Below are 25912 nucleotides of genomic sequence, written 5' to 3' on the forward strand. Positions count from 1 at the left end.
ACTTTGACTGGTCACAGAGAGCCCTGACCTCAACTCCCTCTAACATCTGTAGGATGTGCTAGAATGGAGAATGCAAGGTCCTCTCGTCTCATTCGCTCTCTTGTGTGACCCCTCAAATGAACTACAGAAGGAATGGGTAAAAATTCCCACAGACACAATTTAAAATTGGTAGAAAGTCTTCCCAGAAGAGTGGCAGCTGTTTTGACTGCAAAGGGGGACCAACTCCATATTCATACCTATGGATTTAGAGGTCATAATGAGATGTCATAAAAGCCCTTGTCGGTGTAATGTGGAGGTGTCCCAATACTTTTCTCCATATAGAATGTATATGTTAGATTACAAACTCGTACCCTGCAGTCAGATACTTGTGCATGTGTTGTCACCCTGCTAGTATGTATGGATCGAGCAATTGTACAATTGGATTCATGGTTAGATCCATACACTGAAGTGCTGTGGATACATATCACTTAGTTTATGGCATCCTATTTTCTCCTTTCATTACAGGAGGGCTTTGCAGTAATTGTGTTGAATCCAAATGAAAACTACATAGAGGTGGAGAAAAGCAAACCTCTGGCACAGCAACAGTCTCCAGATAGCTCTGATGAGCCTGCAGAGAAGAGAGAGCGCAAAGAACGGATCCTAAAAGATAACAAAAAACGAAGAGACTTTTATGAGAAATACAGGAATCCCCAAAAAGAGAAGGAAACTATGCAATTGTACATAAGAGTAAGTCATTTGGAACTTTGCAATGGATGTTTCCCCTTTTGGCATACTTGTGATGGTACCTAAAAACTTTTGCTTTTCCATACAAATAGTTATCAGGATATGTCATCAGTATACAATAAGTGTATAAGTATGACTGCTGGAATCCCCACCTATCACTAGAACAAAAGATTCCATGCTCCTTTTAGCTTTTGCTGGCACTACTACACCTTCACCCCTGCACTGTATATTGCATCTGTGCCCTACTCTGTTTGATATCTGGTGTCTAATTTTGCAAAGGTAAACTTGAAGGGGTTGTCACAAGAAGTATATCTTTTATAAATATATTTTGAAATTAAAAATTAAGTTCCACAATTGTATATCTTATAAAATTGTTCCTGTGCTGAGATAATCTTATAAATGTGTCCCTGCTGTGTACTGTGTAATGGCTGTGATCCCATGCCGTCCTGTCTGTATACTCTCTTTTGCTTCCTACCCATGTCCTGGAGATGTGGTATGATCAGACCATGTTCCTGCACAGCCATTACACAGTATACAGCAGGGGCACAATTATAAGATTATCTCAGCACAGGAACATTTTATTTAAACACATCCAGTTGTGGAACTGATTATTATTCCAAGATCTATTGATTAAAATGTTCTTTGTTCATGGGAAAACCCCTTTGAATTTGTTTAACCCATGAATATTTTTTTAACCCAAAATCCAGCTGTGATTTCTTTTTAAAGCTCTTTTACAGCTTTTGTATCATATAAAACTACCCCTCTCATCTTTTTTTGCTTCCCTATACCCCCTTTGGTGCTTCTGCTAAGTTGCACTTGCGGCAGGATTTGCCGTCTCTCCCTTATGGCAGCTGACATAATAGTCGCTCTTACTTTGCCTGCAGAAAAAAATGTGGGATCCTAAGTAGTGGAGATATATAAATCCTGTGGGACACGCTGCAGTATGGACTTGGCTACATTTCCTTTGGGTTCGAACAAGCTGAACAGCTTTCTCTATTGGCCGCAGAGCAATGGAGTGTGCAGAGCGACCAGGCTATGGAGAGAGTGACTGAGCAGCATGTGTCCACCACCACGCAGATCATGGAGGTGGACATTGCTATACACTATGAATAAATCACAAATCAAAGACTTGTCTATTGGACAGTGTGTGGGAACTTCTGCATGCTCCTGAATAAATTAAGTCAGAGGAAGAAAAATTCACAACTTGGGTTTTTTCAGATTTTTGGTCTAAAGTGTCAGAATGAAAGTATAATTTGCATTTTGCTCAATAATGTAGGTAACCCTTTAAGTCAACATCGGTGATATTTATTTTTAAACTTAGCCAGGACTAGGGATTGATCTAAAATTAAGAAATAAGCCTTTCTTACCCATTGACTAAATGCCCTTAATCCTCAACTCCAGTGCCGCTGATTTGATGGTTCCTGTTTGTACCGGATGTTATGACATCCTGTATATCAATCACCCGACCGTGTCAGCCAAGTACTAGCCTCAGTGATCATGTGGCCTATATGCAAATGTCAGTGATTAATTGTGGCAATAAATGACCGATATGGAGGACATCATCATCAAGACTGAGAGGAGACTTAATAGCTGTCTACAAATATGTCAAGGGCTGTCACATTGTAGAAGGATCATCTTTATTCTCATTTGCACAAGGAAAGACTAGAAGCAATGGGATGAAACTAAATGGGAGGAGACACAGATTAGATATTAGAAAAAACTTTTTGACAGTTAGGGTGATTAATGAGTGGAACAGGCTGCCACGAGAGGTGGTGAGTTCCCCTTCAATGGACGTCTTCAAACAGAGGCTGGACAGACATCTGTCTGAGATGATCTAGTGAATCCTGCTTTGAGCAGGGGGTTGGACCAGATGACCCAGGAGGTCCCTTCCAACTCTACCATTCTATGATTCTATGATTCTGGTACTGAGGTGAGCAGAACAGCGGCACTGGAGTGGTGGAGATTTAAGGGGTAAGTAATGTGTTTTTTTTCTTCTTTTTAGATAATTTTGTACTTATTTTCTATGCCAATAGCTGCAGAGCAAGGGAGTAATCTCAGAGTGTTCCTTTGCAACTCCTGTACAGCCCGGTGACATGCAACGATTTTGTTATTTCCGGTGTTATTAAAGAGGACCTGTCATCTGGTCAAAAGAGCCCCCTCTGTGCTTTTTATTTTATTCTCTCTGTGCCCCTGAATATTTCTTTAAAATTTTGCTATATGGCTTGTGCACTTCATTTTTGTATTTGTAGACTCAGGCTTATTTAGATTTCTTATTTAATGGGTTTGTGCAGTTTTGCTATTTAACATCCATTGCATCCACATAAAAAATTTAGAAAATATCCCAGTATTGGTGCTTACAGCTCATACGGTAAACCAGAATTAGTAGGGACTGGAGTGCACACTATCCCAAGAGAAGGAGGTGCCAGTAGCCCCCGCTAATCTCAGTATATAAAGTTCTCTGCACACTTCAAATATGCCGGCAGAATTACCAGCGTTCTTTATCGATCTATACACGGGTGTTCAGAAGTGCCAGTTGTCCACCAGTGAAAAGGGAATATTCAGCGCTGATGTGCTACTTTCTTCCCTCCACAATACTTCTCCAACAACTTTGGGATCTTGGGACCTTGGTTGGATCGAAACCTCAACAATGTCACTGATTGAATACTGGCACTTTTCAACACCAGGGTGTATTATCAATACAGATCTTTTATAATTCTGCCAACATATTTGGTATGTACCTAGCTTTATTTACTTAGCTGGTAAACCAGTTTGTCTTGCAGGGATTGTCTGGGCCCCTTTCTGAATCCATAAAGGACGGATCTGCAGTACCTGCTGCGGCCACTATGCAGTTGACAAAGCTCTGCAGCTGAGCACTTTGGGCTACCACCGGGAACAGCTGATCGTTTTGGGTGCCGGGTGTCGCCACCCTCGATTAAAATATTGATGACTTGTCTTAAAGGAGTTGTCCGGTACAAATCGATTAGTCTGCAGTCACTCTGTGTAACTGCAGACTTATGAATTCCCCCAGCACACACACTGTCGGGACCGAAGGGTATTTATGCGTTATACATACTTCCTGGCAGAAGCCATCTAATGGGCGTGGCCTCACTCCATACACTTGTATTGAGCGAGGCTGTGCCCCGTGATGCAGCCTTCCATTGGGCATGACTGACTAATTGGTGTGGCCTCGGTCCACATAAATGTATGGAGCGAGGCCACGCCCACTAGACAGCTTCTGCCAAGGAGTATGTATAACTCATACATACCCTCTGGTCCCAACTCGGAAATCGGTGAATCCCCGCAGTGCGTGCTGTGGGGGGATTCATAGGTCTGCAGTTACACAGACTGCTGACTTATCGATTTGGACCCAACAACTTCTTTAAGGATAGTCCACCAATGTAAAAGTCCCAGACAACCCCATTAAGGAAAAAAACTTTCACATTTAGAATTTATATATTAAAATTCATAAATATCAGGAATGGTAACTCCGTACGCTTCTGAGCGGGCTCCAGCTGTCCGGCGGGTCACCCATCGCCCTTCACTGGCCATGGGGGGGATGGGGTGCCCCGTTCAGGGGGCTGAGCTGGCAGATGTGCACACTCGGTCCAGATATCGCATTCTAGGAGATACACTCCTAGCATTGCTGAGAGGCGAGACCCCGCTGCTCCCTGCGATTATGCTGTGCGGGGACCCCAGGATGCCGGGTCCCCTGGTGTTAGCTGCTGCCAGCGGGACGCTGTACCTGCTGGGGCAGTCAGCTGGTGGGAGGTTCCCTCCAGTCTTCTCTCTCCTCCTCCGGTGTGTCTGTGGTCTGGGGTGGAGATTGGGGGTAGCCCCAGCCGTCAGGTGACTGGTGGGAGGCAGATTTAAACTTGCCACTTCCTCCTTTTGGTTGCTGATTATTTTTAGTTCTGGTAGGTGGCTAAGTTCAGTGTTTCTGTGCTTCCGAGGTGCTTCATGCTTTGGTGCCTGTTGTTGGTTTATCACTGTTCACCTTAGTCTATGCAGTTTTTGGTTTTGGTGTGTTTGCCCTGAATGCTGTTTGTGTGTCCGGTCACCAGTTTCCTCTTGCCAGGATCGGGAGGCGGGTGAAGAGGATACCCGGCCCTCAAAAAGAGTGCGGCAGTACAACGGCTGGCACCAGGTGTGACCGACACAGCATTACAACATCACCCAGCATTACAATAAATAATTGTTGGCCAATCCTGCACCTAACAATTTTAGAAATTTGAATAAATCCTGAAATTTGCAATAAAGAAGGGTCGACTCTGCTAGATTGTAACATGGCTGGAGTTTTGTTCCCTAAGGACACGAGGACTGCCAGGGGTGTCAGACAGATGCTAATCTCTCTCTTACTATGAAAAAAGGGGTCAGTCCATGGCAGTATGATTATGCCTTTTCGGGGAACAAGTTTTAGTGATACATATTAAAAAATTAGGACAATTTCTAATGGTGTTGTTGTATTTCAGACACATGATAAATTATATATATATATATATATATATATATTTATATTTATATTGATCTTTGTTTGAATGTATGTATAGTATTGGCTTCCTGAATGTATAGGATTAAGTACTTTTGGACCTGTTTTTAAAAAGATCAAGGCTAAAATCCAGGCTCAGACCGCCAGTGTGCACCTTGCACCAATTAGCTGCAAAACATTGCCTTTCTGACACATGATATGTAGGCCCCATTGTCCCAGAAACTTTTATGTAGGTTAAATGAACGGTTATAAATTGTCAGCTTTCATCTGTATTTGCCATGACCTTATATTGACAAACACATATGAACTGCTGACTTTAATCAGACGATATAATTTATGATCAAAATACCGCAACCGGATTCTCCGCAGGTTAGCCAATGGCCACTAATACGCTAATTTACCCGTAATTTGAATGATTAAATTTCAATCATTTGGTGTGTTAATGAAAATATGCCTCGATCCGTACAGCACCATTATTTGCTTTTACCTTTTCGGTTAGATTACATACATGATGATGTTTGATGGCCAAAATTCTTTGCAGTAAATTCATTTGTATGTGGACTTGGGGACCGTAACTGTAGAGGTTTCTTATCTTTTAAAGTAGAAAATGTAGCGATTTATCATGCTTTAGCAGTACGGAAGGTGGTATGGAAAAAGTTCAACATCTGGACTTGGTAACTAAAATGTCACCTCTGACCCCACTGAGGTTCAGCCACCCAGTGCTCGCCATGTGTCTAAAACTTAGCACATCAGTTTATTTCAGCACCTTAGATTGGTAACCCTAAGTAAGGCTTGTACTATCCATTATGTATATATATGTACTCCAGTCTTCCACATCGGGGGCGCCAGCTGGCGATTATACTCATTGGGCTATACATAGAGTATGTATTTATTGTACAGTGCTTGGTGCAAATGTAATAAAATGAGGTTAGGAAATTAGAAAGTAACTTTTTTCGTAGTTGTTCTTATGAGACACAATATTTGCTTTCATGGGAGTGAAGAGGACGGTGACTTGTGAAACCCCATCCTCACCCATGATATTATCAGGATACCCTGCCTTTGCTTTGTCCTGCCGTAGCTCCGTGAACCCTTGCACCTTTGTAATGCTAGCACCATGGGATTGTTGTAGACCTTCTACGCCAAGAGTTCCAGTACAGTGGGGGGCACGCACAGTGTGACATTACATGTGACCCATACATTCATGCTCTTCATTGTGCCCTGTTACGTGATTCCTATTAACACATGCATTAATTCCTATAGTTTCTAGAATGACCTAACCCCCAGGCTTTTATGTTTTGTATGTTTGTATAAAGCATGAAAATCATAATTCTGTGACCTTTACTAACTTTAATGAAGCATTATGTTACTTCTCTTAATGGGGTGTTTTGGTTTCAGAAAGTAAATGAAAATGTTACTTTTAATTGTCTGAAAAAGATCATATATTTTAAGTCTTTTAATTCTCCATAAACGTTAATATCTCTGCTTGTATTTATTTAGTGGGAAACTTTATTTCCAGTTCCTGTGCACATTATATATTGGAGTACTCTTTAAATTGAACCTGTGAGCAGATTTATGCTGCCTGAACCACGGACAGCATCTGACACTGGCTGTGTTATTGCAGGATGTTTTACTCTGAAACCCTACAAAATTTCAGAGAAAACATATTTTAAAAGACTGTGCTTCTTGGATGACAGTCCCAAGTGGCTGGTCCCCCTCCTGCTCCCTATGACTGACCAGTCTCTCCCTATTTTGTTGGGAGAGACCGGTCGCTTCCTGAGAGAAGGAAGAATCCGCCAGGGACCTGCCTCGACAAGTCATCTAAGAAACACAGTCCCCAGCCATTCTTATAAAGTATGTTTTCTCCAAAATTTCATATGGCTTCTTATGTTTTCTCTGAAACACTTTTGCGTTTTAATATAACTCGCAATAACGCTGCCACTGTCTGATTCATGTTGTCCATGGTTCAGGCAGCATAAATCAGCTGACAGGTTCCCTTTAAACAAGTAATAGGTAATAAATAACAGTATCTGTAAGGATTTATTTATATACGTCTTTCCTTGTGATATTGCGGGCCATTCTGCACATGATGCGAGGATTCACATAGTGACTGCAGACTTGTAGTTTAACCCCTTCACGACCTTCGACGTAAATATACGTGTCCCTAAATAGACTATTAAATTCAGTGGGAAAAAAAAGTTTTTTAAAAGACATGGGGGGAAAAAACAAAAGTAAAAAATACCACCCTTTTGCCCCAATAAAAATAAAAAAACATTAAAAAACACACATTTTTAGTATTGCTGCGTTTGTAAAAGTTCTATCTATCAAAACATAAAATAAATTAATTCAACGACTTAATAAGTAAAAAATCAAAACATCAGAATTACGTTTTTTTGGTTGCTGCAATAAATGCAATAAAATGCAATAAGGTGATTAAAACATTGTATCTACCCCAAAATGGTATCACTAAAAACATCAGCTTAGGGCGTAAAAAATTATCCATTACCCAGCCCCAGATCTCGAAAAACTGCTACAGGTCTCAAAAAATGGCGACCTTTTATTGTCTTGCAAATATCTGAATTTTTTTTCACCCCTTAATTAAAAAAAAACGACATGTTTGGTATCTGCGTACTCGTACTGATCTGGAGAATCATAATGGCTGGTCAGTTTTACCATATAGTCAACATGATAAATAAAATCAAAAACAACTGTGGAATTGCATTTTTTTTTGCAATTTCAATGCACTTGAAATTTGGAATTTTTTCCCTGCTTTCTAGTACATCACATGATAAAATGAATGGTGTCATTCAAAAGTACAACTCGTCCTACAAAGAACAAGGCCTCATATGGCTATGGGGACTGAAAAAAAAAAAAAAATGATGGCTCTTGGGATAAGGGGAGGGGGAAAAAAACAAAAACGGAACATCGCAATGTCATGAAGGTGTTAAGACTGGATATCCCCTTTTAAAATACCTGTATATTTCAGACTAAATACTCAAAGGTTGGTGTTAGTGAGTGTTTTGTGTTCAGTTAGACAGGGAAGACTGTCAATCACCCAGTAGTGCCGCCTCCAGGATGGACAATGAATACTAAGCAAGTTATGACACATTTTTACACGGAAACCACTAATGCAATCTGTTCTGCTTCTCTTGCTCTGTCATATTCAGTCCATAGATGAAAATATTATGCAAAGTTGTTAGATTCGCTTTAAGGCTGCTATCCCTCTCACCGGTGTCATAGATAAGTGGCTGAGCATGCATATACCCTGGTAGCAGCTGATGTCCGCTATAGTGAGGTGAGGGAGTTTGAAAGGCCATTGCTGTTGAGGTGGTGAGCCTGAGGTCAGGTGATGGGAGGAGGAGACCGGTCAGCTGGAGAGTGAATTACTCCTCAAGCAGTATGGCTGATTAGTTAAGTGGGTCCAGGGCAACCACTTGAAGAGTGTCTATCATTTGATTTTTTTATTTGATAAATCAATAGTACACATGAAAAGAAACAACTTTGTAATATATCTTATGAGAAAGATTAGCTTTTTCCCCTCTCAATTTATGGGTAAAATCTCATATTTAGTGACGTCAGATATTCCCATTACGAAGATAAAAGATGACAGTTAGTGCTTTCAAAATTCAATGGAGGGTGAGGAGCTAGAGGATGACACAGGCATTCTGCTGCAAGCTCTACAATGTGTTATAGTTCTCCATAGAGCTTTATGAGCACCAACTGTCATCTCCTATATTGGTAATGGGGAAATGTGTATTCACTGAAGAATAGAGAATTTGGAGAATGAATGATCAGTCCGGGACGAGAAAGAAGCAAATATCTCTGCTGATGAAGAGAGAGATATATACACATACATATTCAAAGTCCACTGTTTTTGTGTGTACTATTGATTTATGGAAAAAAATAAACTGCAAAGTTTTTCTTTAGGAATACCCCACCTTTCCTGGATTATATTTATCTGTATATGGCCATCTTTACAGTGGGGTCTTACCTTGTCTTTGGACCATGGGTGGGAATGTTCTTTTGTATTTCAGTTTCCTATGACTTTTATTTTTTAAGAAGTCATTGGTCTATTTGTGCAGACCCAGCTTCCCCATTTTTCCCCTTTTTAATTCCATTCCCCGTTTCTTTTCTAGACTTACTACAGGTTTGATTAGGATCCCACTTATTTATTTGTATTGTATGAATACTAATAAATGGTGACTTATAAATGTACATACCCCACGCGTGATCAGGAGCCTGTAAGCTGTGGTCCGGACTCTGCTGGTGGATTGGCGCTACCTGCTGTATTGCAAAACCTAAAGTTTTGGCTTATTTACTATTGGCAAAAAACAACAACTGAAATATAGATGAATACAGAATCTTTTATGACAAATGTGACTATTGTACTTTGCTCTAATCGATACAATCTATAGATTACACTTCTGCTTGGCGCAGTTAGGCTGGTAAATTGGTGGTGGTCATGGGGATCCACCCGTTATGTTTGTAATACGGCACAGATTTCCGATACAATATTATTACTATAATGTTTGTAGATGTCTTCATTATGTATCTTGTGTGACACATTCTGCAATATAGGACACAAGATGCAATCCCTTTTCTGCATCCGTCTTCTCTCGCCCATAGCGGGGTGCGCAGTCTTAGCCTTTCATGCACCGCATTTCCTAATGAAGTCACCAATTAGAAGCAATGGCTCCAGGTCTCCAGGTTATGTTCCTTAGTTTACTATAACCTGTGTATTACATACACTTATAGGTGGAGCGCAATAAACGTGGTATCGTATTTAATCCTCAGGCATTTAGGATTAATATATGTGGCCGACTCCATGGGCAATTTGTCCGGCACTATAAGGTTTCGTTGTTTGACATAAGTATTTGTCTCTTCTCCCAGACTGAAGAGAAGCTCGCCTCCCTCTGATGGAGAAGATTTCAGTCCCTTCTATTGAAAGCATCTGAACTACTTCACCATATCTTCACACTGTGCTCGTCTGTTAATCTTGACAAAAGAAACCCAGCACAAAGCACAGACAGCCAGTTATAATGAGCAGCAAGTGCAAAATGATCTCAGGGCCTGGCTATATGCTTAAGCAAAATATAATTATATTTTCACAGCCGCACCATTCAGCCATTCATTCAATGAAGCAAAATTACAGCGGATTAATGATCTATACCACCAGCATTTCAATGCACCTGGGAGAGCCACTTACAAAAGGCCTAATTCCACCTTTGCTGTTTGGTGCATTACCCCCCACGAGCGATGCTTCCCCAGATACAATGTACACGTACCTGCACCTGTTCCTTCCATACTGTCTGATTGCCCATCTCGCCTTTCTCTCTGCAGTTATTTATTTTTTTTCTTTTCCTGGTTCATACTTCTACATTTTTTTTATTCTTTTGATTTCTTGGTCCTGCTTCGCACCATCTGTAAAATCAGTAATGTTTAAAGAAGAGAAAAAAAAATCTTAAAACACATAATGTGCAGTGCGTTGTGAGACCCTAAGGCAGCGAAGGGATTAAGTATAATTCAAGTATATTCCGCATAACTAGTCATGGATCATAAAAGATGGATGGGAAAAAAAGGGGCCAAAATAATGTTCTGGTATGAACAGTTTATCAGGGAAACTGAGCTCCAACTCCGTTATTGAGCCTTGGATAAACGGCCCGCTTTATCACCTTGGGTTTTAGGATGCAAAGCTAAAAAGGGATCATTGAATTATTATTTGAACCTAGTTTGCTGAAACGAAAAGCAATAAAAATATATGTTTAGCCAATAAAAAACACATTTCCACACTAACCTTCCTGTAACAACCGGATGAAGTGACTATTAATATTCCCCCCCTTCCCCCACACTCCTCCCCACTAGATTGATTGATTTCCAGCCCTGCGACTTGTTAGCTGCACTCCTGCACAATGTGTGTTTGACTAATGTGCCTGTGGTTGGACTTAAGTGTAATTGACCACAGGATGCATTTTTGAGAGTTAAATTATTTTCTCCTTCACTGCTTTCAAAACTCTGCTAATCTGAGCAATAAACTCCAGCCATAAAGTTTCTTTTTCTTTAGCATGGGAAGCTGGCTGAAATCACAACTCTGACCTTTCATTTACTAGGCATTTCTCCACATTTTCCCCCACGCTTCCACTTTAACAGATTTACTACAAAAGTCTAAAGTCTAATAAAATGGCCACATTTACCTGCAGTCCTCATGGCTTGATGCACAGGTTGTTCTATGTAACATTTTACGATAAGCTGGTTTTATTTTCTTGTCTTTTTTGCCTTTTTGTGAATCTTTTTTTTTAGTACCATGCTGTTTTTAAGGGTCATAGTAATACTTTAGTTATTGCTATGTCACAGTTGGGAATCTACCCAGAGTAGGTTTCTACCCCTACATGCTTGACTTTTACTATGACACCTTTCTGATAATTATTTAAATGGGTATTAGATTTTTAAAGTTCTACTTTGAAGGGGTTGTCCACTACTAGGACAACACCTTCATAAACTAAATGTTTGGCCCCGATGAAATAAAAAAACCTATACTCCCCTCCACTGCTGGCGCCATTCCAGTGGTGTCGGCACTCACGGTCTCGCAGCTCTGGTGCAGTGGAATGACACATGGTGTCTGGCGCCCAATCAGCGCTGGTGTCCCTGTCCCCGTCTATGTACGGATTGAACATGAAGAGGAAGTCTGGGCTGCAGCTGATCTGACTTCCTCTTCATGTTTAATCCGTACGTAGACGGGGACAGTGACACCAGCGCTGATTGGGCACCTCGTGTCATTCCACCACACCAGAGCTGACACCACTTGACTGGCGCCGTTTTTTGTCTTTTATAGGGGTCAAACACTTAGTTCAAGAAGGGTTTGTCCTAGTAGTGGACAACCCCTTTAAGGCAACTAAGGAGCTATTGTTGCAGTTATTGTATTTCTTGGAATTAGGTATTAAAGGGAATTTTTTACCAGGTTTTTGCTATCTCATCTGAGAGCCGCATAATGTAGGCAAAGAGACCCTGATCACTTAGATTATTGAGTACAGCAGTTGTGATACAATCAGAGTTTTTATATGTAGCAGAGCTCAGAAAGCTAACTCTGCCCACACCACAGTTTTCTGTGTACACTGTATATAGACAGTAAGCTGCTAATCACTGTTGGGGGGGTTGGGCCTGGATATACACAGACAGCTAGTTCTGCAGGGATAATCTCCTGCTGATAAAACACTCAATGTATTGAAACAGCACACAGATCAATAAGTGACATATCACTGAAATCCATGTCTCAGCCCCTATCTATTGCTGCACTCAGATTACATAGGAAAACCTGCTGACAGATTCCCTGTAAAGGAATTATATGACCAATTATTTTTTTTAAAACCACATACAGTTGTGTAAAATAAAATGAAGTAACCTTAGCAAATCCTCAACGCTCTTGTTCCCCGATTTGCAAGATGTATTAGCTGGCCTCTTTTGACTACTGATTGGCTGCAGTAGTCACATGTCCAGCAATTTGGAGACTGGAGGGGAGAGAAGTGGCAGAAGAGTGTCAGGGAATCTGAAAAGTGATTATTACTTCTGCTATTTTACACTAATCTTACTGTTTAATTTTTTCAAGTTAGGTGACGGAACAATACATTTAATTACCTTGCCTAAAAACCTTACACTTAATTCCAACGTTCCTTATTCTTGAACATTTTTTTCTGCCTTTTTCATGGCTTAAACACGTACATTGCTGACTGTGGGCATGTTCACATGAACTGATTCTCCACAAAAAATAGTTGACACCCATTTTTGATAAGATTTGCAGTTCAAACTTACCCTTTCAAGTGAATAGATCTGTGAAAAAACAAGATTGAATGCCATCCCAATATCATCTGAGTGCAGTGGTCAGTTGATGGGAAAAGCATTGAAAAGCCTTTCTGTTCTTTTTTTTTCTTTATGAATGACATGTGGATTGAAAAAATGACACCCACACCAAACATGGATCAAGAACACTGGAAAAAATCCCAGATATCTGTGAATGAAAGTGGTAGCAACAAAACCATCATAAACGATAAAAGAACGACACTAATCAACTGTGCCAACCTTATTGAAAATTATCGGGGGATAGCAAAAAAAAGCTCTCTACAACTGGCCATCCTACAAGAATGACAGGCAGTCACCATTGAGGAAGGCCAACAGAGTCACATTTTCACCTAAACCTGCTCAAGTGACATTTGCCTCTGTCACCAGCCACTTCTGCCGGGCTATTTTGTTTCTGTCCCTGTCCTTCTGGTATTAATTTGTTTTTTTGACCACCCTCTGCCAGCTCACTCCGTCAGCCAGCAGCCACTCCTTGGACCCAACCCATGGGCCCCGGTGTAAGTCTAGTTTTCTGTAAAGGGCGAAGGGCCAGGCCACCCTTGGGGTCTGCTAGATTGCGTGGCTAGTGCAAAGCCTGTCTGTGGAGTTCCTATTAAGAGCTGCCAGCCTTCAACTAACCGTACTCCCTGACACTGTAATATGTGGATGCTATTAATTTTGGTATTATCAGTCAGTAATTGCTGTGTATAGATGACACTGTACTATTGTCCGCTGCTGGCAGCGTCTAAAGCAGAAATGTTTGTGATTAGACAAATCGAATTATGTAGATATGGAAGCAGAGTTTTTAAGTCGTCCTCATAGCAATGAATGGTATTCCAATTTTCAATTAAGAAGAATGCTCAGGAGGTCCCCAATTGTTTCTGGCCTGTAAAGCCCCCCATATGCAATAGATAGCTGCCGTCTGAACGAACAATTCTCTGCCGAGCACACAAAAGGATCAGCCATCTGAAATTGGGCATGCTGGATCCTTATCTCCCCTGACATCCCCAGTTTGGGAAGAGATGGGAGGCCCCCATACACTTAAGGCTATGTTCACATGTCCAGTAGTGATCAGTTAGAATGAATCTAGCAGCAATCCGTTGGAAATAGTTGTGCAGACACAACTTTTTAGTCCGTTTTTAAATAACTGATCTGTGCTGAATCTGTTTTTTTAACATTGAAGTCTATGGAAAACAGATCCGTTCATTAGCCATCCGTTTTTCTTTCATACGTAATGGATCTGTTTTTTGCTTGCTAGATCCAGAAGATGGCGCTGATGAGGGGGCACCAGCTCATGCACCACAATGTTATCATCGAAGCCGTCTCTTTGACACATTAGAATATAGTTTCAGGTGGTATTCTTTTCATTTTCCAAATTACCATCCTATTTAAAGTGCAGAAAGTGAATGAAATCGATAAGTTTATTGTACCTATATTGTAGAAAAAGCACTGAATTCTGCTGTGTTGTTGGTGAGGGAGCTGTTTTATTTCCCCACAGATCTCATTTTTTGTCATCTCCGCTGACTGCCAAACTGTGTACACATTATGGTGGTGATTTTGTTATGTGCACACCTGTCCAATGAAAACTGGATGGAGACCACCAACTCCTCTCACAAAGGCTGCAGATGGCAAAAACATCTGGTTGCTTTCATACAGAATGAACACACAAAGGAAACCCTCCTTAGTGCAAATAAATGGATGAATTTTGAATATGTTAAAATTTCAGAGCTACGTCTTCTGCTAAAACTGAAGGCTCATATCTTACTGGAAATGTGTGGAGCTTTGTGTGGTGATTGGGAGCAATAGGTGATCCATGAGCATTCTATAAGGTGAAATAAAGCATGCACTCTTTGGGCAAAAAGGACTTTAAATAAATGCAAAAAACACATTTTTCTTTTTAAATATTTTATTCTATTGATCTGGGTCCTCTAGTATTTTTACCCTCTGGTGTGGTACAGAAGAACCAAATGAAAACTAATGGCAGAATTGATCTTGCAGATTTTTCTGGGATTTATTCCAGTCATCCATCACATCAGATGCTGTATTGGGTTGACCTAGCGTGGTATCAAAAATGTTGCATGCAGTGTTTTTTTTTATTGATGTGGGCACTTGACCAGTGCACAACTTTGGCATTGGTTGGGTTCGGCTAAGGTATGGAACATCTGACAAGAAAGACCTTATTAGAATCCCGGCACGATTGAAAATTCTGAATGGGATTTTCCACTTTTTGATTGTGAGTCAACATGTCTAGTCAGCCATTTTGTGAGAAACCGTTTTTCTTACATTGGCCATACACATTAGATGGCTCTCTGCCAAATGAAAGTTTGGCTGATGACCGTCTCATCTCTCCTGTCCCCCACCATACACCAGAACGCTATATGAAAATCCTCTGGCAGTGGCAAGACTTTGTGCGGAACTAAAGGTAATTCTGCACACCAGATCCTTTTTCCCGCCGACATCTGTCAGGGAAGAATCCTGTGGTCTCATTAACAGTATATGGCCTGCTGATCCCACTGAAATTGTTGGGCTTCGGGCAACTTTTATCTAATGTTTATGGGCACTACTAGCCCTTGGCATAGATGGAAATGAATAAGTAGCAAGCCATTAAGAATTCCATTTAAGTTGGCGGTTCATTCCCCTTTTTTGGTATGGGTCGCGGGTTGGGATGATGGTAGGTCTCACATCTTTCTTTCCACATATGTTACCGTTACTGTGGAGAGCATGTGTTGGTCCCGTACTCATCTCAGCTGCTGCTAAGATATGCTCTAGAGAGACCTGGCCATTTTCCACAGTCATGATCACGAGACTAATAATGGGTTTGTTGTTCTTCACAACCTCTGCTAGCTTTTGTATTGTTCTCACATTATGTTGTGATAGAAAATGCATTGTAATGGAAATATCAGATTCCCAGATGTGATGGCAAATCAGTTGTGTAGTAGGAAACATCAGCAAATGTCATCAAGTATGGAATGCTTCCTTACATAGCCCATTGATAATACTGGGCACCATTTAATGCCGCACTCCCTTGTGGTGCTTCATTCCCTAGTGGCCAGGAGCAGCAGCACACCCTGGCATCCACTTATTCCTTACAACAATGCAGAATATTCCTACCATTACAGCCCCTTTTCAGAATGAAACTTGCCCAGTAATTAGCTTATTTCCATTACTCTGAATTCTGATATGCCTGTCAGAAGTGCTTGTAGCCATACATCTACCTTGCAGCAGCCACATTTTATTCACTTGTGGGCCATATCATGTATTGTGTCCCACATTCACCAGAGCAAGAACTGCTTTAAGCAGCTATCCAATCTTGCTAATGGAGGGAAGTCAAAAATAAGGAAACATTTAAGTCTTATAGGGTACCTATTGTTTTATCAAAAAGGTCACATAGTCTTGATTCCATATAAAAAGGGAATAATTATACTGGAATATGTGAATATATTTGATTAAGGACTACTGGTATAAGGCTGCACCCTTGATATATATATATGATATATTGATGTAGCTTGGGAAATAATAGATATGCATTCATAAGCCCCATCTACAACAACCTTCTCCTGCTATTTTTAAGTTTAGTGACTTGTTGTGTATAGGCTGTTTTTTGTCCAAGTTCACACCTATAAAATTATATATCCAGTAGTGGAAGGCTATGTGCCCACGTTGCATTTATGAAGCAGAAAATTTCTGCTGCATAAATGCAAGTCCTCTCCCGGAAAAACGCATGCGGAATTCCGCACGCGTTTATCGCGCATTTTTCGCGCGTTTATCACGCGTTTTCCACATGCGGAATTGCCTTGCATTTTTTATGCATTGGACAAAGGCAATTCCGCTTGCGGAAACGCAAAATTAAATGACATGCTGCGGATTTTTGAACGCGGCATAAACGCTGCGGAAAAATCCGCAGCATGTGCATAGAACTTGCGGAATCCCATTGGGGACCATGGGGTGCGGATATACATGCGTTTTTCAAGCGTTTACGCTGCGGAAATTCCGCAGCATATACGCTTGAAAAATGCTACGTGGGCACACAGCCTAAGACTATCGTCGTCAGCAATAAGGTGTGTAAAAAGAAAAAATAATCATAAAAATAATCATGATAAATGAACAGTTCTATCTGCACTAGGTCACTTTTTATGGGCACTTGTATGTTATATGTGTCAAGCATGACTATTAAAGATTACCTTTTAAGATAAATAGACAAAGGGTTTTTTTTGTGTTAACCTATCGTTTTATCCCAAGATAGAACTGCCTTCGATCAACAAATTAAAATTTTGCTTTTGGTGCACATACCAGTTTATATGTCCAGGAACTGTCCTAATTCTCATTTTCTGTCACTTGCCAACAGTGGCGTACCGCCAATGGCGGCAGACCACGCAACTGCTATGGGGCCCGTGAGCTGGGGGGGCCCATAGCAGTCCTGGGGCGGACATACTGCCGCCGGTACAGCTGCGCCGGGGGGCCCGCCGGTGCAGCGTCCCCCTGCTAGATCCGTCCTCTGCTTCCTGCCCGCCGCTTCCTCCCTCACACAGGCACGTGCTGCTTGATGACGTCATCATGCAGCGCGGGCCTGTGTGAGGGAGGAAATTGCAGACAACAAGGATGCTGCGGCCTGCGGGGGAACGGGCAGAAAGGTAAGGGTTTTGTTTTTTTAAATTTTTTTACTGAAGCGCTGGGGAGAGCAATAATGGGGCTGGCTGATGGGGCTGGGAAGAGCGCTGATGGGTCTGGGGAGAGCAATGGTGGGGCTGGGAAGAGCAGTGATGGGGCGGGGAGAGCAATGATGGGGATTAGTAGACCAATGACGGGTTGCTGGGAGAGCAATGATGGAGGTGCTGGGAGAGAACAATGATGGGGGTGCTGGGAGAGAGCCATGACAAGGGTGCTGGGAGAGAGCCATGACAAGGGTGCTGGGAGAGAGCAATGACTGGGGTGCTGGGAGAGAGCAATGACTGGGGTGCTGGGAGAGAGCAATGACGGGGGTGCTGGGAGAGAGCAATGACGGGGGTGCTGGGAGAGAGCAATGACGGGGGTGCTGGGAGAGAGCAATGACGGGGGTGCTGGGAGAGAGCAATGACGGGGGTGCTGGGAGAGAGCAATGACGGGGGTGCTGGGAGAGAGCAATGACGGGGGTGCTGGGAGAGAGCAATGATGGGGTGCTGGGAGAGAGCAATGATGGGGGTGCTCGGAGAGCGCCATGACGGGGTGCAGGGAGAGAGCAATGACAGGGGGTGCAGGGAGAGAGCAATGATGGGGGGGCTGGGAGAGCAATGACAGGGGTGCTGGTAGAGAGCAATGATAGTGGTGCTGGGACAGAGCAATGACGGGGGTGCTCAGAGAGCGCAATGACGGGGTGCTGGGAGAGAGGAATGACTGTGCTGGGAGAGAGCAATTACGAGGGTGCTGGGGGAGCAATGACGGGTGCTGGGACAGAGCAATGATGGGGGTGCTGGGAGAGAGCAATGACGGGGGTGCTGGGAGAGAGCAATGACGGGGGTGCTGGGAGAGAGCAATGACGGGGGTGCTGGGAGAGAGCAATGACGGGGGTGCTGGGAGAGAGCAATGACGGGGTGCTGGGAGAGAGCAATGATGGGGGTGCTCGGAGAGCGCCATGACGGGGTGCAGGGAGAGAGCAATGACAGGGGGTGCAGGGAGAGAGCAATGATGAGGGGGCTGGGAGAGCAATGACAGGGGTGCTGGTAGAGAGCAATGATAGTGGTGCTGGGACAGAGCAATGACGGGGGTGCTCAGAGAGCGCAATGACGGGGTGCTGGGAGAGAGGAATGACTGTGCTGGGAGAGAGCAATTACGAGGGTGCTGGGGGAGCAATGACGGGTGCTGGGACAGAGCAATGATGGGGGTGCTGGGACAGAGCAATGACGGGGGTGCTGGGAGAGAGCAATGACGGGGGTGCTGGGAGAGAGCAATGACGGGGGTGCTGGGAGAGAGCAATGACGGGGGTGCTGGGAGAGAGCAATGACGGGGGTGCTGGGAGAGAGCAATGATGGGGTGCTGGGAGAGAGCAATGATGGGGGTGCTCGGAGAGCGCCATGACGGGGTGCAGGGAGAGAGCAATGACAGGGGGTGCAGGGAGAGAGCAATGATGGGGGGGCTGGGAGAGAGGAATGACGGGTGCTGGGAGAGCAATGACAGGGGTGCTGGTAGAGAGCAATGATAGTGGTGCTGGGACAGAGCAATGACGGGGGTGCTCAGAGAGCGCAATGACGGGGTGCTGGGAGAGAGGAATGACTGTGCTGGGAGAGAGCAATTACGAGGGTGCTGGGGGAGCAATGACGGGTGCTGGGACAGAGCAATGATGGGGGTGCTGGGACAGAGCAATGACGGGGGTGTTGGGAGAGAGCAATGATAGAGGTGCTGGGACAGAGCAATGATGGGGGTGCTTGTATATTTTCCTTGTGCACATAGTCTTACAGTTAATTGGGGAGAGTCACAGAGACTGAATAATTTGTATTATTGGCAGGTGGAGATTATAGTTAATGGGGGGCACAGTGCTGCTTATCACTTTATATTTTGATTACTAAGTGGCTAATAGTATATTAATGGGGGGTTACAGATCTGTATTCAGGGGCGCAGTGCGGGGGAGATACATGTATATATACAATATATGTGACCTTGTTATTATCTAGGCTGGAGATCATCATGACAAGACGAATGGTGACTGGGAGATGTCTACATGAAGGTCTGACCAGATGGAGAAGAAGCAGCAGAAACCGACTCTGATCAGACAAGACGTCAGCAGTAAGTGCCTGGATGTAAATATTATTCTGTATCTGCGCTGTATGACTTGGAGTGATAATGTTACATGTAAAATCCCTTATCTGACATTTCACACAAATGTGAGAATGCAGCCTTTTTTTATCGGATGGTCCACGGACTTGTAGAGTTTTATAGATCCATTCACACATCCATGAAAATCACGGATCTGAAAATGAGATCTGTGAGGGTCAGAGAATGTCCTGTTCTGATCCGATTTTGAGGATTAGAATAGGACATGCTCAATGCGTCTGTTAAACAGGGCAGCACACAGACACTGCACACAGATGCAGGAATGTAGCCGTATTATGTATAGCACAGTCCCTTAGTACATAGTGCACTCACTTATTATGTATAGCATACGCCCTAAGTATATAGTGTACTCGCTTATTATGTATAGCGCCATCCTTAGTTTATATAGTTTCATCTTTTATTATGTATAACACCCTCCCTTATTACCTACCATCCTCTCTAGTTCTAAGGCTCACAATTGGAGGATCATACTGTGTTGGGGTCAGCAAACTTTGCCCTGGGAGTTGAGGTGGGGTACAGTAGGGTCATTATACTGTGCATGTGGAGGAATTCACCATGGGGGTATCATACTGTGTTTGGGGGACACTTTTGTTGGTATCACACTTTATGGGACAATGAAAGAGGGGCCTAGGACGTCAGCAGGAGGAAAATGACTATGTAAAGGCTGGAAGGTTGTGTGATCTGCTCTTCTGTGACCCTGACAATTATTTACATTTTTTCCCCTTCTCCCATGACAGCACCACCTGAGAGGGTATCCGCCCACCAAGGACAGGAACCTACTGAATAAAAAGGCGGTACCTCTCCTCTGCATCAGTTTTTGTTCCTGTCCCTGATGGGAGCCTCACCAGGTGGTTCCTCACGTACCTGGATTATGGACGGTGCGGCCTGGAGGCCGTGGAAGCAGCAGATGGTCCCTGTTCCCAGCCCATCTGGCTGCTGCCCGGGTCTGCGTGTGGGGAGGAGGTGCTGTTTTTTTGGATTCCTCCCCGCGTGCGCCGGGGCCTGCGGCCGGGTCTGCGCCTCGCAAGACGAGCTGAGCGCGCCGGCCGGCAGGTCTTCCGGGTCTGCGCACGTGGGGGCGCGTCGCACCCTGTGACGGAGCGCGCCAGAAGTTCGGGCTGAGCACGCGCGGGGTGCTGGAGCCCCCTATCACGGAGTGCGCCGGAAGCCGGGTCTGCGCATGCGTGGGTGGAAAGCAGTTATCCCGCTGCAAGCGCGCCGGGTGCTGCTGGGCTGCGCACGCGCAGAAGGGAGCGTATCTGCGGTGTAGCGCGCCAGCTGGCTGAATTTAAATTTAAAAAAAATAATATTTTTGGGGGGGGAATGAGCACGCTGCCGGAAGGGGAGGAGCCTAAAGGAGGTGGAGCCCTACTGCTTTTAAGGATGGGGAGCAATCAAGATGGCGGTGTCTGCATCCCCGCCATGATGAATGAGGAGCCGCAGTCACCTGGGCAGCAGCTGTCACCGCCACAGGAGGTACAGCAGCAGCCGCAGCCATCAAAGCAGCGCAAGCAGCTTAAGCAAATGGAACATCGAGAATCTTCCCATCGACAAAGTCACAGCAGTGGAGGGCGTGCGAGTTCCGGCAAGACTGGTTAGAAAAGACTTCGTCAGTCCACCTCCGCCAGATGGGAGCCCTCATGTGAACGGCAACCACCGCCTCTGGTACCCTAGTCTGAACGGCAGTGTGGTGAGTGATCTTCGTGAAAGTCTCACCTTGAATAATGTGCTCTTCTCTCTCTCTCTTTTCCTCCTTCTTCTCCTTTTATTTCTTGGGGCAGGAGGCGAAGAAGTGTAGTGCTAAAAGTAAAAACAGGGAGTGTGCTTTATGCAAAATCAGTCTTCCCACCTCCTATGCCAAAAACCTTTGCTCGGACTGTATTCAGAAAACCATTGCAGAGGAGTCCCCCAGGTTTTCTTTAGAATTAAAGGATCTAATCCAAACAGAGGTCAGAAAGTCTTTAAGAGGCTTAACCTCACGCAAAAAGAATAAACGAAAACTAGTTTCTTCAGAATCAGAGGAATCAGTGGAGTCCCGTTTTACAAGAGAACTGCCTTCCTCCTCTAATCTCTCCTCATAATCATCGGAGTCTTCGGATGATGATGGGGGGGGCAGACCTTGTTTTTCGGTTGATAATACTGAGAGACTAGTTAAAGCCGTCAGAGGGACTATGGGTATTACCGATACCAAGGTGCCCAGAACAGTCCAGGATGTTATGTTCGGGGGCTTAGACCAAAGGAGGAGACGCTCATTCCCGGTCAATGACCGGATTAAATCTCTGATAGAAAGGGAATGGAAGAAACCGGAGAGGAAGGGTCAGCTGCCATCATCCTCCAAGCTCAGGTACACCTTTGAGGATGAGGATGCGGCTAAATGGGACAAAACCCCTAAGATTGATGTGGCCATTTCAAAATCTTCAAAAAAATCCACTCTGCCCTTTGAGGATTTAGGAGCCTTAAAAGACCCGCTGGATAAAAAAGCGGAGTCCTTCCTTAAACAAGCCTGGGAGTCGTCAGCAGGGGCCCTTAAACCGGCAGTAGCAGCCACCTGCACTGCTAGATCTATGATGATCTGGCTTCAACAATTGGAAGGCCAGATCAGGGGGAATGTGTCCAGGGAGAAAATTCTATCAGACCTTCCTCTTGTGCAGGGAGCGGCTGCATTCCTGGCAGATGCATCGGCAGATTCAGTTAGGCTGGCTGCCCGGTCTGCAAACCTCTCTAATGCAGCCCGTAGGGCGCTATGGCTCAAAAGCTGGCCAGGGGATGTGCAGTCAAAGTCTAAACTGTGCTCAATCCCTTGTGAGGGGGACTTCTTGTTTGGCAAAGGTCTAGATGACATCCTAGATAAAGCCGCAGACAAAAAACATGGATTTCCCACGGTGTCTGGTTCCCGGTTTAACCGCTCCTTTCGGAAGAGAAAATACAGCCGCAGTAAAGCTCCCAGAGACCAAGGAAGCTGGAAAGACAGAAAGCCGTATAACAGAGGCTTCATGTTCGGGGGTCCCTCCTCCGAGAATAAGAAAGCCCCTAAGTGACAGTTCCCCCCAGGTGGGAGGAAGATTGTCCCACTTCCTGCCTGCCTGGAAGGAAATTTCATCCAATCCTTGGATCTTAGGGATAATCAGGAGGGGGCTCACATTAGAGTTAAAAAGCAGGCCCAAGAACACTGTCAAAATATCAGCCCCCAGGAGTTTAGCGGAACAGATATCCTTACAGCAGGAAGTTCTCTCTCTGCTCAGGAAAGGAGTTCTGGTGGAAACACCTGCACCCGAGCAAGGAAGAGGATTCTATTCGACTCTCTTCCTAATAAAGAAGCCGGACGGCTCCTTCAGGACCATTGCGAACTTAAAGAGGCTGAACGACCATTTAATCTACAGGCCGTTCAAGATGGAAACAATAAAATCAGCCATAAAGATGTTATTTCCGGACTGTTTTATGTGCGTCCTCGATCTGAAGGACGCCTACTACCACGTCCCAATTTTGCCACATCATCAACAGTTTCTAAGAGTAGCTGTACAATTCGGCAGGCACGTAAGGCATTTTCAGTTCGCAGCTCTTCCCTTTGGCATTTCCATGGCGCCAAGAGTCTTCACAAAAATTATTCTGGAGGTCACAGCGCACTTGAGGGAAAGAGATATTCTGGTCATCCCTTATCTCGATGACTTCTTAGTAGTGGGCAGATCAAGTCAACTCTGTGCTCTAGCCCTGGCGGACGTCATGGCCAGTCTAAGACGCCTAGGTTGGCTATTAAATCTGGAGAAGTCAAGGCTGGAACCAAAGAGGGTTCAGTCTTTCCTGGGTCTCATTCTGGACTCAGAAAACCAAACCTGTCTTCTGCCAGAGGAAAAGAAGCTGAAGATCAGATCCCTAATATCTCAGGTAATCAGCAATCCGACCATGACCCTGAGGAGTGCAATGTCTCTGTTGGGTACAATGACGTCTTGCATCCCGGCGGTTCAGTGGGCCCAGTACCATTCCAGATATCTTCAACAGGAGATTCTGGCAGCGGACAGGCGGCTCAAAGGTCGCCTGAATGGGAAGATGTCTCTTCCAGATGTCGTGATCAACTCCCTGGACTGGTGGACATCTCCGGTCAACCTATCTTTGGGGGTTCCTTGGACCTTCCAGGTGTCGGATACAATTACAACAGACGCAAGTGCAGAAGGTTGGGGAGCTCACCTAAGGGATCGTTTTGTACAAGGCCTCTGGTCGGACAGCGAGACAAGTCTCTCTTCCAACACGAAAGAGCTATTGGCAGCGAGAAACGCTCTAAAAGAATTCAGTTCTGCTCTTCAGGGTCCTCACGTCAGGATAATGTCAGACAACAGATCAACAGTCGCCTACATCAATTATCAGGGGGGTACCAGGTCTCTCCCTCTGATGTTGGTAGCCGATCAGATCTTCAGGTTTGCCGAGAGTCGGCTGGTCACGCTCTCGGCGCTGCATATAAAAGGGGAAGAGAACATAAAGGCCGATTTCTTGAGTCGTCACACCTTGAAACAAGGAGAGTGAGAGTTGAATCCAGCCGTTTTTCAGCAGATTGTGGGTCGGTGGGGACAGCCCCAGATAGACCTATTTGCAAACAGACACAATCGGAAGACCGAAACCTTTTGCTCCCTGAATCCAAAGGAGGGGGCTTTTGCGGTGGATGCGCTGCAGATTCCATGGGATTTTACTCTAGCTTATGCCTTTCCCCCTTTAGTACTGATCCCTACTATCCTGAGGAAGATCCGAGAGGAACGGGCGAGGGTTATAGTGATCGCCCCGTTCTGGCCCAAGAGACCATGGTTCACTTGGATGAAGAGAATGTCCCAAGCAGATCCATAGGTTCTTCCGGACATCCCGGATCTCCTCAGGCAGGGCCCAGTCTGTCATCCCCAAAGAGCAGGCCTGCATTTGACGGCCTGGATTTTGAGAGGTCGCTATTGACGCAAAGGGGGTTTTCTCCGGATCTTGTTACTACCCTTCTGGCAAGTAGAAAGCCGATAACAACTAGAATCTATGGTAGAACCTGGGCTAAGTTCTTGTCTACCTCGGGTCAGTCTGCCAAAGGGAGGATTCCTATTGAGGCCATACTAGAATTCCTCCAGAAGGGGTTAAATATGGGACTAGCCACCAGTACTCTTAAGGTGCAGGTATCAGCTCTGGGGGCACTGTATAATTATGACTTGGCAGCAAATAGATGGATCATTAGATTTATTAAAGCTGGTCATAGATCCAGACCTATTCCTATTCCAAGAATGCCTCCTTGGGACCTTAATTTAGTTCTGGAAGCGTTAACCAAACCTCCCTTCGAGCCCTTAGAGAAGGTTTCAGAAAAAATCTTAACTTTAAAGACTGCTCTACTGGTAGCCCTGACATCAGCTCGTAGAGTCAGTGACTTACACGCACTATCCGTTAACCATCCATTCACTCAAGTATGTACGGATAGAGTAATCTTAAGACCAGACCCGGCCTATCTTCCAAAAGTAGCCTCCAAATTCCATAGGACGCAAGTAATCACTCTCCCTTCTTTCTATCCTAATCCTAGGGATTCTGAGGAACATAAGCTTCACACCTTAGATGTTAGGAGGGTGTTAGTCCGGTATTTGGAAGTTACAAAAGCCTGGAGAAAGAGTGACGCCTTATTTATATCCTTTCAGGGGGCTAGGAAAGGACTTAAGGTTACAAGGGGGACCATAGCTAGATGGGTCAGGGATACTATTACCTTCGCCTACTCTTCTAGCAATCTGCCGGTTCCAGAGAACCTGAAGGCCCATTCCACCAGAGCGGTAGCTGCTTCCTGGGCTGAGAAGGCGGATGTGCCCATCGACATCATATGTAAGGCGGCAACTTGGTCATCCCCCGCTACATTTTACAAACATTACCGTCTTGACCTTTCCTCTTCTACTGATCTGTCCTTTGGTAGGAAGGTGTTGGAAACGGTGATCCCTCCCTCTGGTATTTGATCTCTATAAATCTCTCAGGTGGCGCTGTCATGGGAGAAGGGGAAAAGATCCTAGTTACTTACCGTTAACGGGATTTTACAGAGCCCATGACAGCACCCTATTAATTCCCTCCCCTTTATCACTG

At 44.4% G+C, this 25912-nt stretch overlaps 1 protein-coding gene across 2 annotated transcripts in view; it reads left to right on the forward strand.

Annotated features, from left to right (window-relative positions):
- ARB2A (ARB2 cotranscriptional regulator A) overlaps positions 1–25912 on the forward strand; it is a 701025-nt gene that overhangs the window by 306361 nt on the left and 368752 nt on the right. For both annotated transcript variants that reach the window (XM_073678531.1, XM_073678520.1), the window contains exon 7: positions 505–726. In XM_073678531.1, the coding sequence (XP_073534632.1) occupies positions 505–726 (222 nt within the window). The remainder of the gene's footprint in view (positions 1–504; positions 727–25912) is intronic.

The sequence above is a fragment of the Phyllobates terribilis genome, unplaced genomic scaffold (assembly GCF_046119375.1).
Source record: "Phyllobates terribilis strain yellow unplaced genomic scaffold, ASM4611937v1 Scaffold_1__5_contigs__length_1240528914, whole genome shotgun sequence".
In the NCBI taxonomy this organism is placed as follows: domain Eukaryota; kingdom Metazoa; phylum Chordata; class Amphibia; order Anura; family Dendrobatidae; genus Phyllobates; species Phyllobates terribilis.